An 18,517-nucleotide genomic window follows, 5' to 3' on the forward strand; every position below is an offset into this window, starting at 1 on the left:
TTATTTAAAAAACAAAAACAAATTCCCTCTTGGACATGAAGCTTCCTGGATAGCCTCCGACAACAAGGCATGGTACCTCAACCCAAGCTACTTCACAGGTTTGTTGCAAGAAGATCAGGAGGCTGGAAAGGGGGAATTGGGTGTAAAATATTTTTTAAAAAATAAATAAATGGATTCTTTTGGTACATATTCTATAAATAGCTTGGTTTAATTTTAAAAATACTTATGATTTTTTTAAAAAAAAAATGATAGAAACAATGACCAATAATCCTGTGTATACCACATGTGCACAGCTCCTTGGAGGATGGTCAAGGTGGGAAAGCGTTAAATTTTCAGTGACTGTTAAATGGAACCAAGGGTCACTTGAAGGTATGTGCAAGACCTGTGATTTAGCAGCAGAATTTGGAAGGCAAGAAAGAACTCAGTCACAAGCAACTTAAGGCTACTGCTAAATTAGGCAGTGGAACTGCCTCTTCTAAATCCATTTGTTGGTAAACTTCTGCAGGATCTTTCTTTAATTTTTTTTAAAATGCATGACTTTGTTTTGCTTGAGCCAGACAGCAATAAACAAACAACGGCAGCAATTCTTAATCATCTTTATATAGTGTAGATAAAAACGTCAATTAGAATTTCAGAGGTCGGCTACAGAAGTGAATTCCTGGCATCCGTACAGAACAATGAAAGGCTATTTTTCTCCTTAGAAAAACATTATCCTGAGCCGGAGCTTAGACAATATCTCACCAACAACATCATTCCTGTCTCCTTCAATAAACAGAGTGATTACACCAACTGGCCATACCTAGACAATTACTTTTATTTATCAAGATTTGCTGGAAGCCAAATTCCTCGTCTTTCTTTAAAAGCAAAATCCAAAGGAAGGGAGGGAGGGTGGGTGGGTGATGATGTGGGGCAGAGAGAGATTGCTGAAGGGTTACACCACTAAACTAAGTTGAAATTCCCTTTTACGGTATCTGAGACACAACACACACACACACACACACACACACACACACACACTGACCCAGTAGAATCAGGGCTTGTCTGAACAAGCGTTCCTAGTTTGCTTAAAGTGTAACTGCTGAGAATGAGCAGAAAGTAGGTAGGAGATAGTCAATAATAAGTGCCTGGGTGAGAAACGAGTGCAGCAGGGTAGAAAGGGAGGGTTGTATCCAATGCTGTGTGAGCAGTCTCGCTTGTGCAATGGCACTTCCTCTTCTGTCCCGGTGTGCCCCCAAAATCTGCTCCAGAGATTCTCCCAACTTTCCGGATCAGTTTTTGCCGGGAGTGGGGGCGGGGGGAGCTGCTGCATGGGAGAGCAGAGGAGGGGGAAGTTCTGTTGCAGAAGTGGAAGTCTGCTGTGTGAGTGGAACAGCAACATTCCATACCAATCTAGAATCTGGGACCACCAAACTTGCAAGGCTTTTTCCTCATGACCAGGACCCTGCTGCCTGATCCTCCCTGCATCCCTACAGCATCAAGACCTCCACCTACCTTTCGCCTGACTATTCCTGGGGGTTGGACTAGATGACCCTCGTGGTCACCTCCCACTATGCAATTCTATAATTCTATGAATAATAAAGTCCTTTGTGAGGACCTGATGAGACTTAAATTGAGAGGATTTCAATCTGTGTACAGCCACCCTGTATGGTGAACTACCACATGACATATGTTGCAGCATGTTTCTGGGCAGTGAAGCGCCACCACGGCCACTGGATCCTCCTGGAGAGAGATATAATAGGACTTCCTGTTCCAATCAATGAAATCTTTCCTGAGTCTGGTGTGGTTCTATGTTCTGTGACTGTCCTTCAGTCCTCACTTTGGGCTTAATCTATGATCCTGCCTCCTGGTTTGTCCGTCTGCTCCTTGAACCCGCACCCTGGTTTTCACCCATCCTGATTACTGGGCCTCCCGATTCCTCACTCACCTCACAGCAAGAACCCCTTCACGCTGCCTCCCACCTTCTTAGATGCCCTGTGAAAAGCAAGAATGGCTCTTGGGGCAAACAGCCTTTCTGCCAGTGTATGGGCCTGGGCGAGAGCTGGACACTGCCAGCCTCCGAAGCCAGCCTGGCTCACCTGCTCAGCAAGAGCCCTCGTGCCTTTTGGAGCTCTCTTACCTAATGAAGTTAGAAGGACATCATCTTGAGAGATCCTTTCCAGCCCGCAAGATCAATAACTACTGCTGGGTTTAAGATCTTATCTAGGAGGCTGCAAGGATAACAAAATAAAACTTTCCCCCCATTCCAATTACTTAATCCTTTCAAGATTGATCCTGGTACTTTTAAAAGGGGCTCAATCAACTTTTTAGAGAGAGTCAAGAGAACTCTTTTAATACGCTATTTAACCCCACCCCAACTCTTTTTTGGGGTGGGGTGAGGGATTATAAACAGAAAAACAGCCTATGAACACTTTATCACAGTCTTGTACAGAATAACCAGCCTGCTTGCCTGCCTACACTCTCCTAGTTGTCAGATGGGTGTTTTGAGTGGTGGGCCTGACAAGTTCCTGACCCAGAAGGAATCATTATTTGCTCCAGGTGAGTGGGCAGCTGCTAGGCTAAACTATACTTATCAACAGAGCTAAACTCTATCCTTAACTCCCAAATTACAGAGGAAACAATACCGCAGGCAGTTCTCCTGTCAACCACCAATGTACCAAACAAGCCTTGTGCAGGAAAACTGACTGGTGGATTGTGTCCCTTGTCTGAAATCCTGAAGAGCCATCATGCCTGTCAGTTCTGAGCTAGATGGACCAGTGATCTAGTTCAGCATAAAGCAGCTCCCTAGATTCCTATGTATAACTTCAACAGAGCACTATTCATTCTGGTACATCAAATGGAGCACCGGGAACTTTCCCTTTCATAGGGATACCCCCTTCTTCCTTTTATATGAATGCAGTATGTAGAATTTCACATCTATACAAGCAGAAACAAGTTTTTGCATTCATTGGATCTATTCTTCCTTTGGCAAATGCTGCTCTGACTGAGAAAGCTATTGACAACCCACTGCAATCTACCACGTTAGACTGCTCTTTCTATAAAAAGCTCAGGGTGGCATGCATGAGCCCACCTTTAATCCTCACAGCAGCCTGGTGAGGTAGGTCTGCCTGAGAATGTATGATTGACCTCAAATCACTGAATGAGCTTTGTGGGTTGGTAGGAATTTGAATTGGGGTCTCGCTAGTCTAAGTCCAACACTCCAACCACCACATCAGAGGTGGGGAAACTGTTTTGGCCCAAGGGTTGCATGCCTCTGGTAGGCATGGCCAAGACAAAAATGTGGGGTGGCCACAGACACACATACATCACACACCCACACACCCCTCCCTCTCTGACTGTGACGTTTACAGCAGGAGTGAGGACTGCAATTCACAGAGAGGGGTGGGTTAACTCTTCCTTCTCCAGCTGTGAGCCCCCCATCCCCCACCAAAACCCAGCTGAACACACTACAATTAAGCTGGGGAAAGCTTTAAACTGGCTACAATAGAAGGCTGATTTCCAAGCTCAACTGCATGGCGAGGGAGCAGGAAGGAGATGCTACAGGCCAGACTGGCATGCCCCTTGGGGGAGCACCCAGCCTGGTGACTGTCAGTTCTCTACCATGGTACTGCAACACACTAGTTCTCATTTAGATATGGGCAAGAGAGCGCAGCATGTTGTTTGCACGTGAGTGCACAATTATGATTGGAGCGGTTGAAATATTGCCAATGGCAACATGGTGTTGGACTCTATCATTAATGGAGCTGGGGTGGAATCCGACCAGGATTAGAGCCCTGTCGATGGAAGGGCTTAATGCAGCTTCTGCCAACAAGCTGCCTATTGACAAAAACTGCATTAAGCCAGCTGAAGCTTGTTTGGAGAGCAGGCATGTAAAAAGCCTTAGGGAAGCTGTAACGGACAGCTGAGCTAGGCCAGAGTCTGTGGATGCAGTGCCTCAGGATTCCACCAGAGGGCTGGAGCCTCTCTCTGATTGGTAGAGTGGGGTGGAGTCAGCACTTTGGGAGTGGATATAAAAGGAGCCGTTCCCAAGATAGTTGGGAGATAGTTGAGAGAGAGCTTAGCAGAGAGTTTAAGGGAAAGAGCTGGAAGGAGAGTTAGAGAGTTGGTTCTGAGGTGCGTGTAACATCCACTCTCATCCACATCTACAGTCAAGAGAAAGGAGTTTCTGAGCTTAGATAGAATGACAGTTTGTAGTGTCTTGTGAGAGCATTCAGACAAGAGTTAACAGACAAGAGGGCTGAGTTTGGGCAAGGAGAAGTAGAGCTGTGAGGATACACTCTACTTTGGTCTCATTTTGGTCAGGAAGGGAGTGATCTTCTAAAAAGGGAAGAATCCCAAACCAGTTAAGAAGGGTTTGGTGATCCCCTGGATCTGTAATACTGCGAGATGTACCTCAGGAGTGAGATTCATACCAGGCTGGGAAACTGACAGAAAGTACCACCTTGTTAAAAACCCAAGTAACAAGCTGTAACACCGCAACAATTAAGTCTAAGGAATTGAAGTGAAACAATGTGAAAGAACCTAAGCATTTACCATCTAGTGGTGTAGCGTGGGGGGTGCAGGGGGGGCCGGCCGCAATGGGCGCAACATCGGGGGGGGCGCGCTCACACTTGCAGCTCTCTGCCCCCTGCTAAAATCCATGGGTTAGGGGGCTCAAATTACTTGCCTTGCCCCGGGTGCTGACAACCCACGCTACGCCACTGATCTAGTCTAGAAACCTGTAACATCTAACTGAAGAGTAATAATTGAAAATATGCAACTGAACTTTGAAAGAAGCTGTGTGTTTGCTAACTTTTCAGAAGCTTGTAACATCCACTAAAATTAATATAATTAGAATTGACTGTTTCCTGAAAGAGCTTTATCACCTGACGCATCATTTGTTCTACCAGCTTTATTATGTAAAATAAATCTTTCTTATTTGTTCAACTTCTGCCTGAGTCTCCAAGTATTAAAGTTTTATCTCACACAAAACCACAAGTTAACCTATGGAGGTTATAGAATTGTATGGAGATGCGATCCGCTGTAACTGGTAACCAGTGCTGGGATCCGTTTCAATTGGTGATAGTGGTAGGATTCACATCAGTAGCCTACCGAAGCTGATAGGCTGAAGAAAAGTTATTCTTCCTGGTTTTCTGGGGGTTGGGGTTGGAGGGGACAGTGTAAAACAGCAGTCAAAGGTGCTGGTGTACTGAAGTATGACTCAATAACCCACAAGATGCGGTTGGTGCAGGGCAATGTGAATGTTAGGGAGGCAAAGCAAAGGAGCAGCTAGAATCCTGCTTCCCAAACACACACGTATCATAGCACATCACACCCAAAAAAACATGTTTTGTTAACAGTAGGGTTAAAAAAATAGCACTGAGGTATGTGGAAGAGGGAGACAGTGAAACTGAGTAACTGTATGCACCAAGGAGGGGATGATTCTGCCCCCAAATAGATGCTATGGATTGAAATTTAAAATGCGCCTCCTTTCCAAGCCCTGGACAAAAACGACAAGTCTGTGCCAAACATCCCCAAGGACCTGTCCTTTTCATATATCTTGACAAGGCCAGCATATTTGGCCCTGCTGGTAGGAATGGATCCGAACTGGTTCCCCAGGCAACACTTTGATAAAGGCGCTGTGTCTCCACGGGTCTCTTGCAGAAGCTAGCAAGCGCACGCCTAACTTCTTCTTGCAGTCCTCAGAGGGATGAGCCTAGTCTAACCAGCAGGTCCTGTTGCGCAGACATGGCTAGGCCTGTTCCTTACGGACAGCTCCTGCCCCACTGAATTCTCCGTTTCTCCTGAATGAATTCCTTGTCCTTGTTTCTCTGAATCTTTCAAATGCAGCTCACATAACAATGCTAAACGTGCACAGAGACACTGCCGAGACCAGTCGTAAAGTGAGGCTATAAAACAAACCAGAGTCAATAAAAGTCCTCAAAATCCACACCTGCCTTGCTTCCAAGCAAAAGAGCTTTTGCCAGTTTACCTTAGAGGTCTCTGTTGATGTCAAAAGTGTCCTCTGTAGAAGCAGCCCTAATCGACAGTCGTTAACTCTGTGCTAGATAAGATAAACGGAAAGATGTTTTGACAGGAGAATCTGCCCTCGGATGGCTTGTCACTCATGTTTGCACCTGATAACACCAGGTTTCCCAAACACCTTTTTCTACTTCCCTCTGGATCCTGCATTTGTTGCAGTTCACTCTAAGAATTAAACAAAAAACATAACATTTACATGCTTCTCGTCGAAGATGTAGTGGCTTGGAGTGGTGTGACAGCAGCACTGGCAGAACGTGTCTGCCTCCGTGTGCACATGAAAAAGGGGACTTCATTAGGATCACATTGAAATAAATACAGAAATGGCAGTGATCAACTTGGTTGTGCAGGAGAAGAGAAGAGCCTGAATCTCAGGAACTGCATACTGCTAACAAGTCACTTTTGAACTTGTTGACCAGAAAAAGCCTGGCCTGGACTCCAACCCCTTATTCCAATCTCTTGGTGGGAACAAAGGAACTCAGAATGAGAAAAAGAAATTAGACAGCAAGCACAGGTATCCCTTTGGGTTGGGTTTTAACCTAGCGGTCCTGGGGATTGTGAGCCAAAGACAGGGAGAAAAGTAGTATTCTATCAGGCTGCCTAGGAAGAAAGAGGCTATGGAAGAAGCAGGGAGAACCAGAAGCAATAGCAAAGGCTGTGGCTCTTAGCTGTTAGCTATTCACCCCCTGCATTTCCAGTGTCTCTGAAAGGTACTGTGAACATGGGGGGAGCTAGATGCAATGATGCCAAAAATGCACACAGAATCATGTAGCTGATAAGAGGGTAGGGTTGGTGTTCACAGCATGGGAAAGCAGCTAACTGGACATGCCCATGGTGTGCTTTCAAATTGGCTCCACCTTCATTTTCTAGCACACTGGTGGGAACTGCATTCTGATACGTAGAGAATACTATCACAATGTCCTGTTTCCGCACAAGTGCACAAATTAAGTAAATATCCCCACTATGGGCTGATGCCAGAACCTGCATTTGTCACAGAATATGCCTACTTCAGACCTTACCTATTCTCAGTGATCAGAACAGCAACACAATTGGCAGTAATCACAGCATGACCATACTTTTATCGTTTGTTTTGTATCCAATTTACAATGTATTCGATAATCTTTATCTAGTTTCGTCCTTGTAGAATGCACACACAGGTATTTAAATTCTACTCGCTCCATGAGACGAAGAGAAGCGATTCCAATTGACCCCAAACACCTCAATATAGTCTGGAATTAATTTATAAAATAATTTGCTGCCAACTATCTTTTATTATTACAATTCAGTTCTAAAACTTTGATATATACATCTCCTGTAGCGCACTCCCTAGTTCATATCAACCTTTTCTCCTCTACCAGCATCAAGGCAGTTCAGCATCAAAAGAGATGAGACCCTCTTAAATCTAGTCCCACCCACCCCCTCTTTAAGTTAGGCGGCTAACATGCACAGTGCACAAACATGTTTGCTTCCCCCCTCCCTCCCCTTCTCTCTCTGACACATCTTTAAAACATTTCCACATTCCTTTTTTCTTTCTTACATTTTACCTAGCAGAATAGAGCATTACACTTACAGCAACCCTATGAGGTAGGTCACAATCGGTCTCATTTTATTGGGGATGGGGGGAAGGAGATGGGAGTTCTGGGAAGCATAATTTGAAATGCAAACATTTAAGAGAATACTAAGCTAATCATTTTTACTCCAGTTTTCTGAGCTCCCAGTTCTGCCATGACAGTGGAAGGTGAGGTAAGGCTTTCCTCTCACCAGCTGTTTGGCGTTGTAGGAAATGGGGTTTGGCTACTGTCCTCATGCGAAATTTCCTGGGCTTGTAACAGACCCTGATTTTACTCGAAGGCTCTAAACTTTTGTTTGGCAGATTCCCTAAACAAATTCACTACACACATTACTCCAAGAAGCTGACACATTTGTGGCTTATAAGACAATCGGAACAGCCATTGGCGAAATGCCTTCCTCTTCTCAGAGTATAAACACTAAGCAATTCAGTGCTTGAGAAATCGATGGGACAACTCTCGGGAGCTCTGTTTCCAATTGGAAACAGAAACCATAAACTATATCTGCCTCCGCCTCAGCCATCGGGTTTAGTGTTAAACATGGTGTGGGTGGGTGTGGCTTATATCGACATTATACCAAGAGTTTGGTATTGAAACAATGGATTTTTTAGGCCTACTTCTCACTGAGTTGGAGAAAATCTAATGTATCTGCACTGTACTTCTCTAGGCCACATAATGAAATGCTCCTCCAAATTAGAAAATAAAGAGAGGGGGAATATTTGCACCTAGAAATATAGCAGGTCAGGGGGAAGACTGGCATTCCTACCATGTTAAATTTCTGAGTGCAGTGAGTGTGTGTGTGTGTGTGTGTGTGTGTGTGTGATGCCACCATAATGAGAACAACTCTATTCTCCCCAGACAGCAGAACAGAGGTGACAGTCAGGTTACAACACAATCTGATCGCTGGGAGGCCTTGTGTAAACTGATGCTCCCTTGGTAAGGTAACTGACCTCCATGGGCTCTGGCTGATGTGTGCTGTATATGGAGCCAAACAGAGGGAATGGTTGTGATATACTATGTGCAGGTCAGCCAAAGACCACATAGCTCAATTATCTTTTCCTTCTGGAAGTGCTTATATATGCTTCCTCTCCACTTGCAGGCAAGTGAGTTGATCTGGGGGTATGATGAGTCCTTATGTAGATTCCTGAGATTCTGAACAAGGGCTTTGTCTGGAGTCTCTCATTTCCCACACAGAACTACAATTCCCAGAGTGATTTAACAGTCCATCTCTCTTCCCAAGGAATAAGGATATCCTGGGGACTGTAGCTCTGTGAGATGACATGGGGTATCTCATAACTCTCAGCACCCTCAACAAGCTAGAGCTCCCAGGATTCTTTGGGAGAAGCCATAACTGTTGAAAGTGGTATGATACTGCTTCAAATGTGTGGTGCAGATGATGCCACAGAGGGATAAGCTTGCTATGTTCTCTCGTTTCCTCAGCTTAGACGCAGACCAAAAGAAGGGAGGAAGGCGGGAAGGCGGAGAGAAATGTTGCCAACATTCATGCCCAATGCCACCAATCAGTAGGGACTTGGCCAATCTAGACAGATTCTGGGAGGCAGTTGGTGAGCAGCTCCCAAGGGAAGGCTGCCTCACACTTCCCTATCAACTAGGACAGCTGCTCTCAAGCAGGCTGCAGCTTGCCTGGAGCTCAGCTGCCAGGAAGTCCAGCACCAAGGAGCAACAGCCTAATTTCACCCACAGCACCCTTCGCAGATCATTGCCAGAGGGCGAAATCTGAAAGAGGTGGGAAGGTGGGGAAGTTACTGATGGGAATTGGCTCTGCTCACACTTCAGCAAAGCTACAGGTGAGAAAAAGTGCCAACAAGAAGTTACTGTAGTCTGCCTCAGGGACATTAATTAAATCCTTTTGGGAGGGGAAAATCTACTCCCTTAACAAGAAAAATCAAGCCCCAGAATTTGACACCAAAGCGCCTTTGCTATTTCCATTCTAAAACTTGCCACCTTTTATGCTGCCTGAGGGAAATGGCACATGGAGACCACACCAGGGCTGTTTGGCTGCTTCCCTATTGAACATCTTCTCATTATGTCTTTGCAAGCTGTCAGGCTATCAGATTTCGGGGGGGGGGGGGGAATAAAGAACCCAAACTTTAACTGGATTCAAATGTGAGAAATGTTACACATGGTTACAGTCGGGGAGCAAGAACAGTGGATGCCATACCTGTTCAAGCACTGATAAGCCAATGCCACACAAGACAGATAGCATTGACTGTGCTCGTTCACCAAGGTCAACTGTAACCCCCAAAACTCCTCAGCTGCGCTTGGAAAGGATATTTATTTTGAGTCAAGACAGTTAACTGGCAAATGCAAAACATGGGTGCCCTCACTTCAAAATGCTTTCATGCTGAAAATTCCAGGGAGAAACAAGTGGACAAACGGCAGAGGTGAACAGTCAAGCAGCGATTTGGAAAGAAAGCATTAGTAGTGAACCTGAGGGCCTTGAGGAGAGAAAAGCACACTACTCTCAATGCAAGAGAGACAAAGGTTTTAACTTTGCATCTATCAAGAGGGCACAGATGCAAATTGGCAGCTCTGTAGACAGGAGCCATTGTTCAAAAATCTCCTGCAAGATGCTTGGCTGACACTCCACTGGTTTTATTCATGCAGTGTTACCCCACCTGCTTACATTTCACAGAAAAGCCTCCAAAGCCCAACGCTGACCATGATCCAGCCCCTAAAACATTAACCCCCCCAAGATGTTTCTCAGGATGTGTTTTAGTATCCACAGCCCAGTAAAAGACACATTCCAAGGTCCTATTGTAGCTGAGGAGGACTTCAGACTTCAAGGTCACTCAGTACTCCCCATCTGAATCCTCCACAGAGTTATAAACCACTACATATCTATCCACAGTCCAGTGTCTTTGCCAGTTGTGTGAAACCAACTGTAGAGGACATCCACGGCTTATTTGACCAGCCAACTATAATGCTGGGCCCTTTTGTATGGGCTCAGAAACTGGGATTAAATCATGTATGCATAACGGAGGCCATCACAGACCAATTGCAGCGCAAATGTGTAGTGGAACTTCAGCTCACCATATAGAAAAACCACGACAACAGAGAGAACTAGACCTCTCTAAAATTCCTCTCTATGGGCATTTGCTTTCATTTGCAAAAACACAAAACCAAAGACCTACCTTGCTTCTTTTCAATGCCTTTGTGTGCACGAACGTTCAACATTTGGTGACACGTTTGCCAATGGGAAATGGCCAGGCTACAGCCTCCATTTCAAGCAAGCTTCCATGTATTTCCAGAAAGGGGATACAAGTGAAAAAAGAAGTCCCCAGTGTACATGAGGTCTAGCGGTACAATGAAGATTTGTCTTAAACAGTTTCCCCTTTTTCCACTAGGCTACTAGTGAGGACGATAAAGTTTACAGGTGGCGACAACCGGCAGCAAAAAACAGTGTGTGCAAACTCTCACCACTACATGAAGATTTTGTAGGCAGCTCATCCCTGCTATGAGTATGAATTTTCCCTCCTCTTTGCTCAAATTGTCAGTTCAAGGCTTTCATAGCTTCCATGATTTGTTTTGTAAAATCCACATTCTCATGTGGATACAGGATACAGAAGCCACAGCAATGTAGTTTACAACTCAATCTCTCACCCTTACCAGGGATCAAATGTGTCAGGGACTAGAGAAAGGTTTCACGTGCAAACACTTAGAGCACCTTTGGCTGTGGTTTCTTCCACATCAGGTAGAGTTGTAGTGGTAACCACGTAACCTAAGCCAGTGTTTCCCAACCTTGGGCCTCCAGCTGTTTTCGAACTACAGTTCCCATCATCCCTGACCACTGGTCTTGCTAGCTGAGGATTATGGGAGTTGTAGTCTAAAAACAGCTGGAGGCCCAAGGTTGGGAAATGCTGACCTAAGCAACTGTTCTGTCACTTTTCATACTTGCCCAGATCCCAAGTCTACCAACACAGAAACCAAGAGCAAAGCCTGAAAAGGGAACTTATCAAATATGACACAATGGATTCAAGCTATAAGAAAGGAGATTCCAACTAAACATCAGAAAGAACATTTTGACAGGAAGAGCTGTTTGACAGCTGAATGGTCTCCCTTGGGAGGTGGTGGATTCTCGAGGTTTCTAAGCAGGGGCTGGAGGGCCATCTGTCACGCATGCTGAGTTGAGATTCCTGCACTGCAGGTGGCTGGACTAGATGATCCACAGGGTCCCTTCCAATTCTACGATTTTAGAACTTCAAAAACCTCTTGAAACACCTGAAGCCAAATATTATCACTGCAGAATCTTGGTCACTGAGAGAGAAAGATTCACAACTTCACAACTAGATTGGTGCTTCTCCAACTGAGGGGAACTCTTGTTGTATGGGGAATTAAACTATCCTTTGATCCAGAAAGCCATTCATAACACACTCATTTAAACACAAAATATCCAACCAATGTGAAAAAGTAGCATCAGACCTGGGGATTGTTTCCCCAACTTACCTCTATGTCTGTTGGTAGTCTTGTCAAACATAAGCATGGCATCCTCTACCTGCAAGACACAACAAGGAGTTTGGTTTAAAGGTATTCAAAAAAGTGCTTAAAGTTATACCAGAAAGCAGCTGATGGTCCCCAAAGCCACTTTTCCTTTGTATGACATCAGAAACATATAAATATTTGCATACACGCATAAAATTGATTACAAAAAGAAAAGAGAGCATTTATAGATGAGGACATAAGAAAGGAGTGCATAGTATTAAATCTTAATGTAGATAATACCAAATCCATTCTTATTATTAGCATACTTATGCGTGGTTTAACTTCAAAAGGGGCAACAGTTGTATCTGCAGTAATGGACTTTTGATAAATACTTTTGCATATTGTCCTACAAACATATGAATGTGCATTTTCATTGTTTTATTACATTGGTGTCTGAGATTCAAGGCAACAGCAGCAGAGGTGCATCCAAAAGAAGTGCATCCCAAGAGGTCCAGCATCACCATGGGTTTTCCCATTGGCCCCAGACAGTTCCTGTATCGTGGGTTATGTTGGATCCAACCCTGTGACAGCTTTATGAGTGGGATCCAAGTAGAGTTCCAGTTTTAAAAGAAGGCTACTGCTGAACCGGGGGCCTGTATCCAACCTGCTCTGTCTGCTAACGCATGAGCCCTTGCACTCGCAAATGGCAGGCTGCACAAGAAAGGACTCCAGCACAACAGGTGTGCTAGCGGAAGCTTGTTGTATAACAGCTGGTATTGTTTTTGTTATTATTATTACACAAGAACATGTAGACACCCCAAAAAAAGGTAACAGAGGAAAAAGTAGTGCAACAGCTTATTCTTGTTGTACAATACACTGTACCACAATCTTTGTAATGCTACTTGTGTTTTCCCTTGTGCAACAACATTCTGCCGGCGCAACAAATAAGTGACTTTAACTTAAAGGTAGACATTGGATACAACTCAAGATAGCTCCCTGCCAGCTCCCCCACCAACAGTCCCTACCTTCAGGGAAGCTGCAGGGAAGCAAATAAGTACAACCATTAGGAACTTACTCCCCCCCCCAAAAAAAAACCCCGTAATAAAACTGATACCACACACAGTATTGCCCAGCTCAAAAGCCTCTTTGTCCAAAAAACCCCTCCTGAAATTGAAGCCCCCCCCCCCCACTTCTCTCACCCCCTCACCAATCTACCACAGCAGCTGGGGGAACATAAGAGACACACCCACAGACTCAGCTGAAAATATAAAGCCCTGACCTTCCTTGGGGAAAGCCACTGACCCTTAAGAGGTTCCAACAGGGTGTCCAAGGCAGAAACCTGATCAGCCACAAAGGTACTCAAAAGCCCTTTTGAAAAGCCACAGGAGATTGTGGGAAAGGGGGAGCGGGAGGCTACATTTGCATTGGTTCTGGCATTTCCACTTCAGAGAAGAGAAGGGTCTTGACTGACTAAATGTATCCAAGTGTGACAAAAAATGGCTTTCAAGTTCTGTCATTATTTGCATGATTTATTCCACCTACCTTTAATCTGCACAGCCACACCTAGGTTCAACACTCTTTCTGAAAGTACTGCTTTCAGAAAGATAAAACAGTACTCTGAATTATTTTCAGCCACATCATTCATTCCCACCATCACCACGTGCTGTCCCTGTAGAGTTTTCAGGACGTTTCACTGGCATAATACTGTGCCCTTAAAAGAAATGTCCAAAAGAATTTGTCTGGAAGTGAAGCAAGTCAAAATAATAGTCTTAACCAAATGGAGATTTAATAAGGAATCTGATTTAAAAAACAAACAAACCAGGATGGCAATAAATAAAAGCCTCTTGAATGGATGTCATGCTTTATTTAGCTCTGTAGATCAGGAACAACTTTGTTTGATCATCAACAGTGCTTGAAAGGCTCAGAAAGTTGTGAACTATGGGTCTACAAAACATTTTATCATCTGCATTTAAAGCAGATGCAATTCGTAAAAATTATTGGTCGGGGGAGATCCTTTCCTGCCCCTCATTGTGTATAAAGGTACTCTTTGACTCACTGTTGTAAACGGAAGGATAGTACAGTGGTATCTCGGGTTAAGTACTTAATTCGTTCTGGAGGTCTGTTCTTAACCTGAAACTGTTCTTAACCTGAAGCACCATTTTAGCTAATGGGGCCTCCCGCTGTCGCTGCGCTGCTGCTGCACGATTTCTGTTCTTATCCTGAAGCAAAGTTCTTAACCCGAGGTCCTATTTCTGGGTTAGTGGAGTCTGTAACCTGAAGTGTATGTAACCCGAGGTACCACTGTATGTAGTATCAGCACCATCCACTAACCAACTGAACCACTCAGGCTGCCTGTACCATTTAATGGTGCTGACAACACCAAGGTTGCAGGTTTGATTCCCGCATGGGACAGCTGCATATTCCTGCATTGCCAAGGGTTGGACTAGATGATCCTCAGGGTCCCTTCCAACTCTACAATTCTATAGTTCTATATAGCTTTATCACCTGCAGCAGGACTCTGCCACTTCATTCTGCTACAATGGACTGTGTGTTTTGGGAAGGAGGAGCCAGAGTCGGGCAGCCTCATCTCCCGCTGGCCCTGATAGCAGAGGGGTTCAGCCCTCTGGCCCCTACCCCGGAGTCAGTTTATAGAATTATTAACTGATTTGAACCGGATGCAACTCATCGTGATGGCGAAAAGTTTCGGTGAGTTCCCAGGAGGCAGACACTCTGAAGTCCCTTTGTTCACAGAGTTGCTTTAAGCTACTTTTGTCGCTAGGGTAACAAACAGCAAGGAACTCAGTCGACAAGGGAGCTGCTCTTTGTCCAAGGGGAGAGCACCACACACAGTGACGCAGTCATCTCCGCATTAGCTGTAACCTAGGTGACGGTGCTGCAAGCCAGTTGGCACATGAATTCCCCCCTCACCAAACTTCAGCCTACCCGAGCAACAGGTTCATAAAAGTATTGCACATGTATTTGCAAGAGCAAGTTTGGGTGCAGGGAATTGTCCAATGCCTTCATTACTAACGTATTCCTCACTCTCAACTGGAAAATTCATTCATCTAATTTTACTTGATGGACTTACGTCAGAGGTGGTTGTTGTTGTTGAATTCCAATTGGTTAACAATGGCAACAATAAAAAGGCTCTCTCCCCCTACCGAACCATAAATTAGATTCCTTACTACCTCAGATATTGATTTGTAACTGTATATGCAGGACATCCCAATGTATGGATTGTGGGGTGCAGTAAGCATTTTTTTAAAAAAATGTATCCCACCAGACAGTTCATATGGTGCCCCTCTCCTGTTTTATATTCACAACAACCTTATAAAGTACTGAGAAGTATACGTTTATGGCCGAATAAGGATCCAAGCCCAGTTCTCTCTGGTTCTAGTGTGACATTGCAACCACTTCACCACACTGTTCCATTAAAACGCCGTCATGCATAACACCATCATGCCTTGCCATTCTTGGAAGACTAATACATGAACAATCTTGCCATGGGGAGTGGAATCTTGGCCCTGCCACCTACTGGCTCCTTCAGAGCTATGACCTGCTTTAGAGGGACAATTTTGATTCTCTTTCTTTCCCTACTGTAACACTTTTATCACTTTGTGGTGAACATTATCCCTTGTATGACTGGGGTGGGGTGGTGCCTGGACTCCCATGGGGTGCCCAGTGTGCAGTGCACAGCTATAAAGTGCTCAAATATGCCAGGGTGATGAGATGAAAGTTCGGGCATTCATACTGAGGAGCAAACGGCAGGGTTATGACATTTCTGATTAACTCGGACTGATGATGGTGGGAAAATAAACAAGAATTTTGGATTAGGCTCTGAAAACAGCCCAGTAAAAAGGAAGGGGGGAAAGGTTTCAGCAGAGACAAAAAGAGACAGACAATGCTGGGAGTTATAATACTGGGTGGAGCTGGACGAAGTTCTCCCAAGCACCGCTTTTTGTTTGTACCTACCAGTGGGTGATACCCCTGGATGTTTTAAAGCCAGGATGCCCTTTCAAGCCAAGCCTAATTGGTTATCCTTTTTGTTGTGCTTCCTAAGGTCAGAACATTTTATCTCTGCCTCAGCCCTAAGTTTGCCCCACCCCACGTGATTTTTTTTTTTTTGTAGGGCACCCATTGTCACAGAAGAATAGCCTCTTTCCTCAGCAGCCAAGTGACACAATGGCACTACTCAATACCCCCTGAACAGATAAAGTGCAGCAAGGAAAGAGAAATTCTATAATCCCTCTACAAAATAAAACATGTAAGTTGACAGGAAAGGGGGGAGTTTAGGGATCAACACACACACACACACACACAGAGAGAGAGAGAGAGAGAGAGAGAGAGAGAATGAGAATATCATATCATTGCCAGGTAAAGGGGCTGAGAGTTAGAATGCGGTTATTCATTCAGTCAGTCCCATTAATGCCCCTGAAATCTAAGCACAACAGCCTGAAGAGAAACCAGTAGGCATCTGAATATGCAAAAGCTAAAAAGAATAGACTTTCTCACGGGTGTCTTTTCCAACAGGACACAAGCTTCTTGTGCCTTCCCATCAAGGGAGGAAAGAAAAGTCAAGGTACCTGGCATGAAAACCAGAGGTTAAGAAAATTGATCTCTCTCATTCCCCCAGCCATATTGGCCCATGAAGCCCTAATGAAACTCTAGCAAGATTTGGAAGCAGTTTGCAAAATATAGTCCAGGAGTTAATCCCATTTGTCTTGGTTTTGATTCATTACAAGGAGTGTGTAACCAAGAGGAGTGTATGTATGCACGCACACCTTTAAAGAGAGATGTGAAATAAATGAAGTATCTTTTTTATTTATAGAAGTATTTATATACATTCCTCTTACAAAACATCGATCTTGTCCAGTACCCTGCCTCCCACAACAGCCACCATTTCCCTCCAGGAAGCCCACACAAAAGGACAGGACAAAGGAAAGGACAGCCTCCCTAGTACAGTGGCACCTCTGGTTACAAACACTTCTGGTTACAAACGCTTCAGGTTACAAGCTCCGCTAACCCGAAGGGGCTGCTCCTGGTTGCGAACTTTGCCCCAGGATGCGAACGGAAATTGTGTACCGGAGGCGCGTGCACAGAGGGAGGCCCTGTTAGTGAAAAGCGCGTCTCAGGATAAGAACGGTTTCAGCTTAAGAACGGACCTCCAGAACAAATTAAGTTCGTAACCAGAGGTATCGCTGTAATGGTATTCAGCGGCATGCTGCCTCTGCCTCTAAATATGGAGTACTGGAGTCAGAACTCAAGTCGCTGCAGTTTTCACATTTTCAAAAAGAAACCAGCCATTGCCTTTCTCTCAGTAACCTGTGGTTCAATTGTGTGTGTTTGTCTGTTTTATTAAGGCTGGCCAAAACCTAACTTCTTTTTTACTCCATGTTAAGGCTGTTACAAACTTCAGATGCGTAGGAAGATTAAGGTCCATCAAACACGTCCCCTCCCCACCCCTTTCTATCCCGTCCCCCCGCCATAGCCTGATGAAGAGTTTTGACACTTTCTTTATGGATGTGTCTTTATTCCATGTGCCTTTTTCGCTTGTCCCAAATAAAGGCACTCTCTTGTTACTCTGTGATTATGTCTCCCAACATGGCTACCTGCAATTTTTGCCAAGCAAGGAGAAGTCATGGGTGCTCCTCAGGGATGGCCCAGATGTTCTACAGGCAGGTCTCTCCACCCCAGCTCTTGAGCACTACAAAGAAGCTTTTCCGCTGAACAAAATAAAAGCATTTACCAGTGCAAAATGTTCCTTTGTAAAAGGCAAAGCACAACCACAAAAAACAGTTATCCCCACATGGCTCGATATGGCAGCTCACAAGAACTGATTAATCCAAACTAATTAAGAGCATCAAATATCAGGGCATTACTAAATGCTCTCAAAAGTCTCAGCAGTTCGAAACTGTGGTGAGGGTAGACAGAAAAGTAGCATTTGCTGCAAAATTAAAAACAAAAACAAACTTAAGACTTAATAAATATGTCCCATTTCCTCTCTCTGATCAAACAAATATAATTTACTTTCTGGCAAAGTTCAAGTAATGGGCTTTGGTTTATTTAATGTTTACTTCCTAAGGCAGTTTTTAAAAAGAAAGGGGGGGGTGCCACACTGTCTTTAATCAGTACTGCTCAGGGAGAAAACAGGGATTTTATACTACCGGTGAATTCCTGCTCTTGAGTCAAGTCAAGCAGGGTGTCACTATCCTTTGGGATACCACTTCCATGAGCTACAAGGCAGAGCCCAGTGACTGAGTAACTCCTCCTTATGACAGGCCCTTCCACAATTTCTCCTGCCAAGAAGCAGAGCATCAGTCAGGCTCCCTAAAAGCCTGCTAGTCTTGGGTCAAAAGCAATTTTAAAAACAACCCTTTAAAAAAAGTTAAGTTGACATCTTTCAACCCCTCTCCCATGTATTCGGATGGGCCTTTCACTAAACTAGGGAGAGCAACTATCATTGCAGGAGTTTCCAAAGCACCAGCCCAACT

At 44.6% G+C, this 18,517-nt stretch overlaps 1 protein-coding gene across 45 annotated transcripts in view; it reads right to left on the bottom strand.

The window, feature by feature from the left end:
- The window catches only part of MSI2 (musashi RNA binding protein 2), a 448,144-nt gene that overhangs the window by 173,471 nt on the left and 256,156 nt on the right, over positions 1-18,517 (bottom strand). For all 45 annotated transcript variants that reach the window (XR_013979845.1, XR_013979846.1, XR_013979847.1 and 42 more), the window contains one exon: positions 12,051-12,099. Coding sequence is in view for 41 of the 45 variants with exons in the window: in XM_080983060.1 (XP_080839186.1) it covers positions 12,051-12,099 (49 nt within the window). In the remaining 4 variants the exon portion in view is untranslated. The remainder of the gene's footprint in view (positions 1-12,050; positions 12,100-18,517) is intronic.

The sequence above is a fragment of the Podarcis pityusensis genome (assembly GCF_964106645.2).
Source record: "Podarcis pityusensis genome assembly, chromosome: 15".
NCBI lineage: Eukaryota > Metazoa > Chordata > Lepidosauria > Squamata > Lacertidae > Podarcis > Podarcis pityusensis.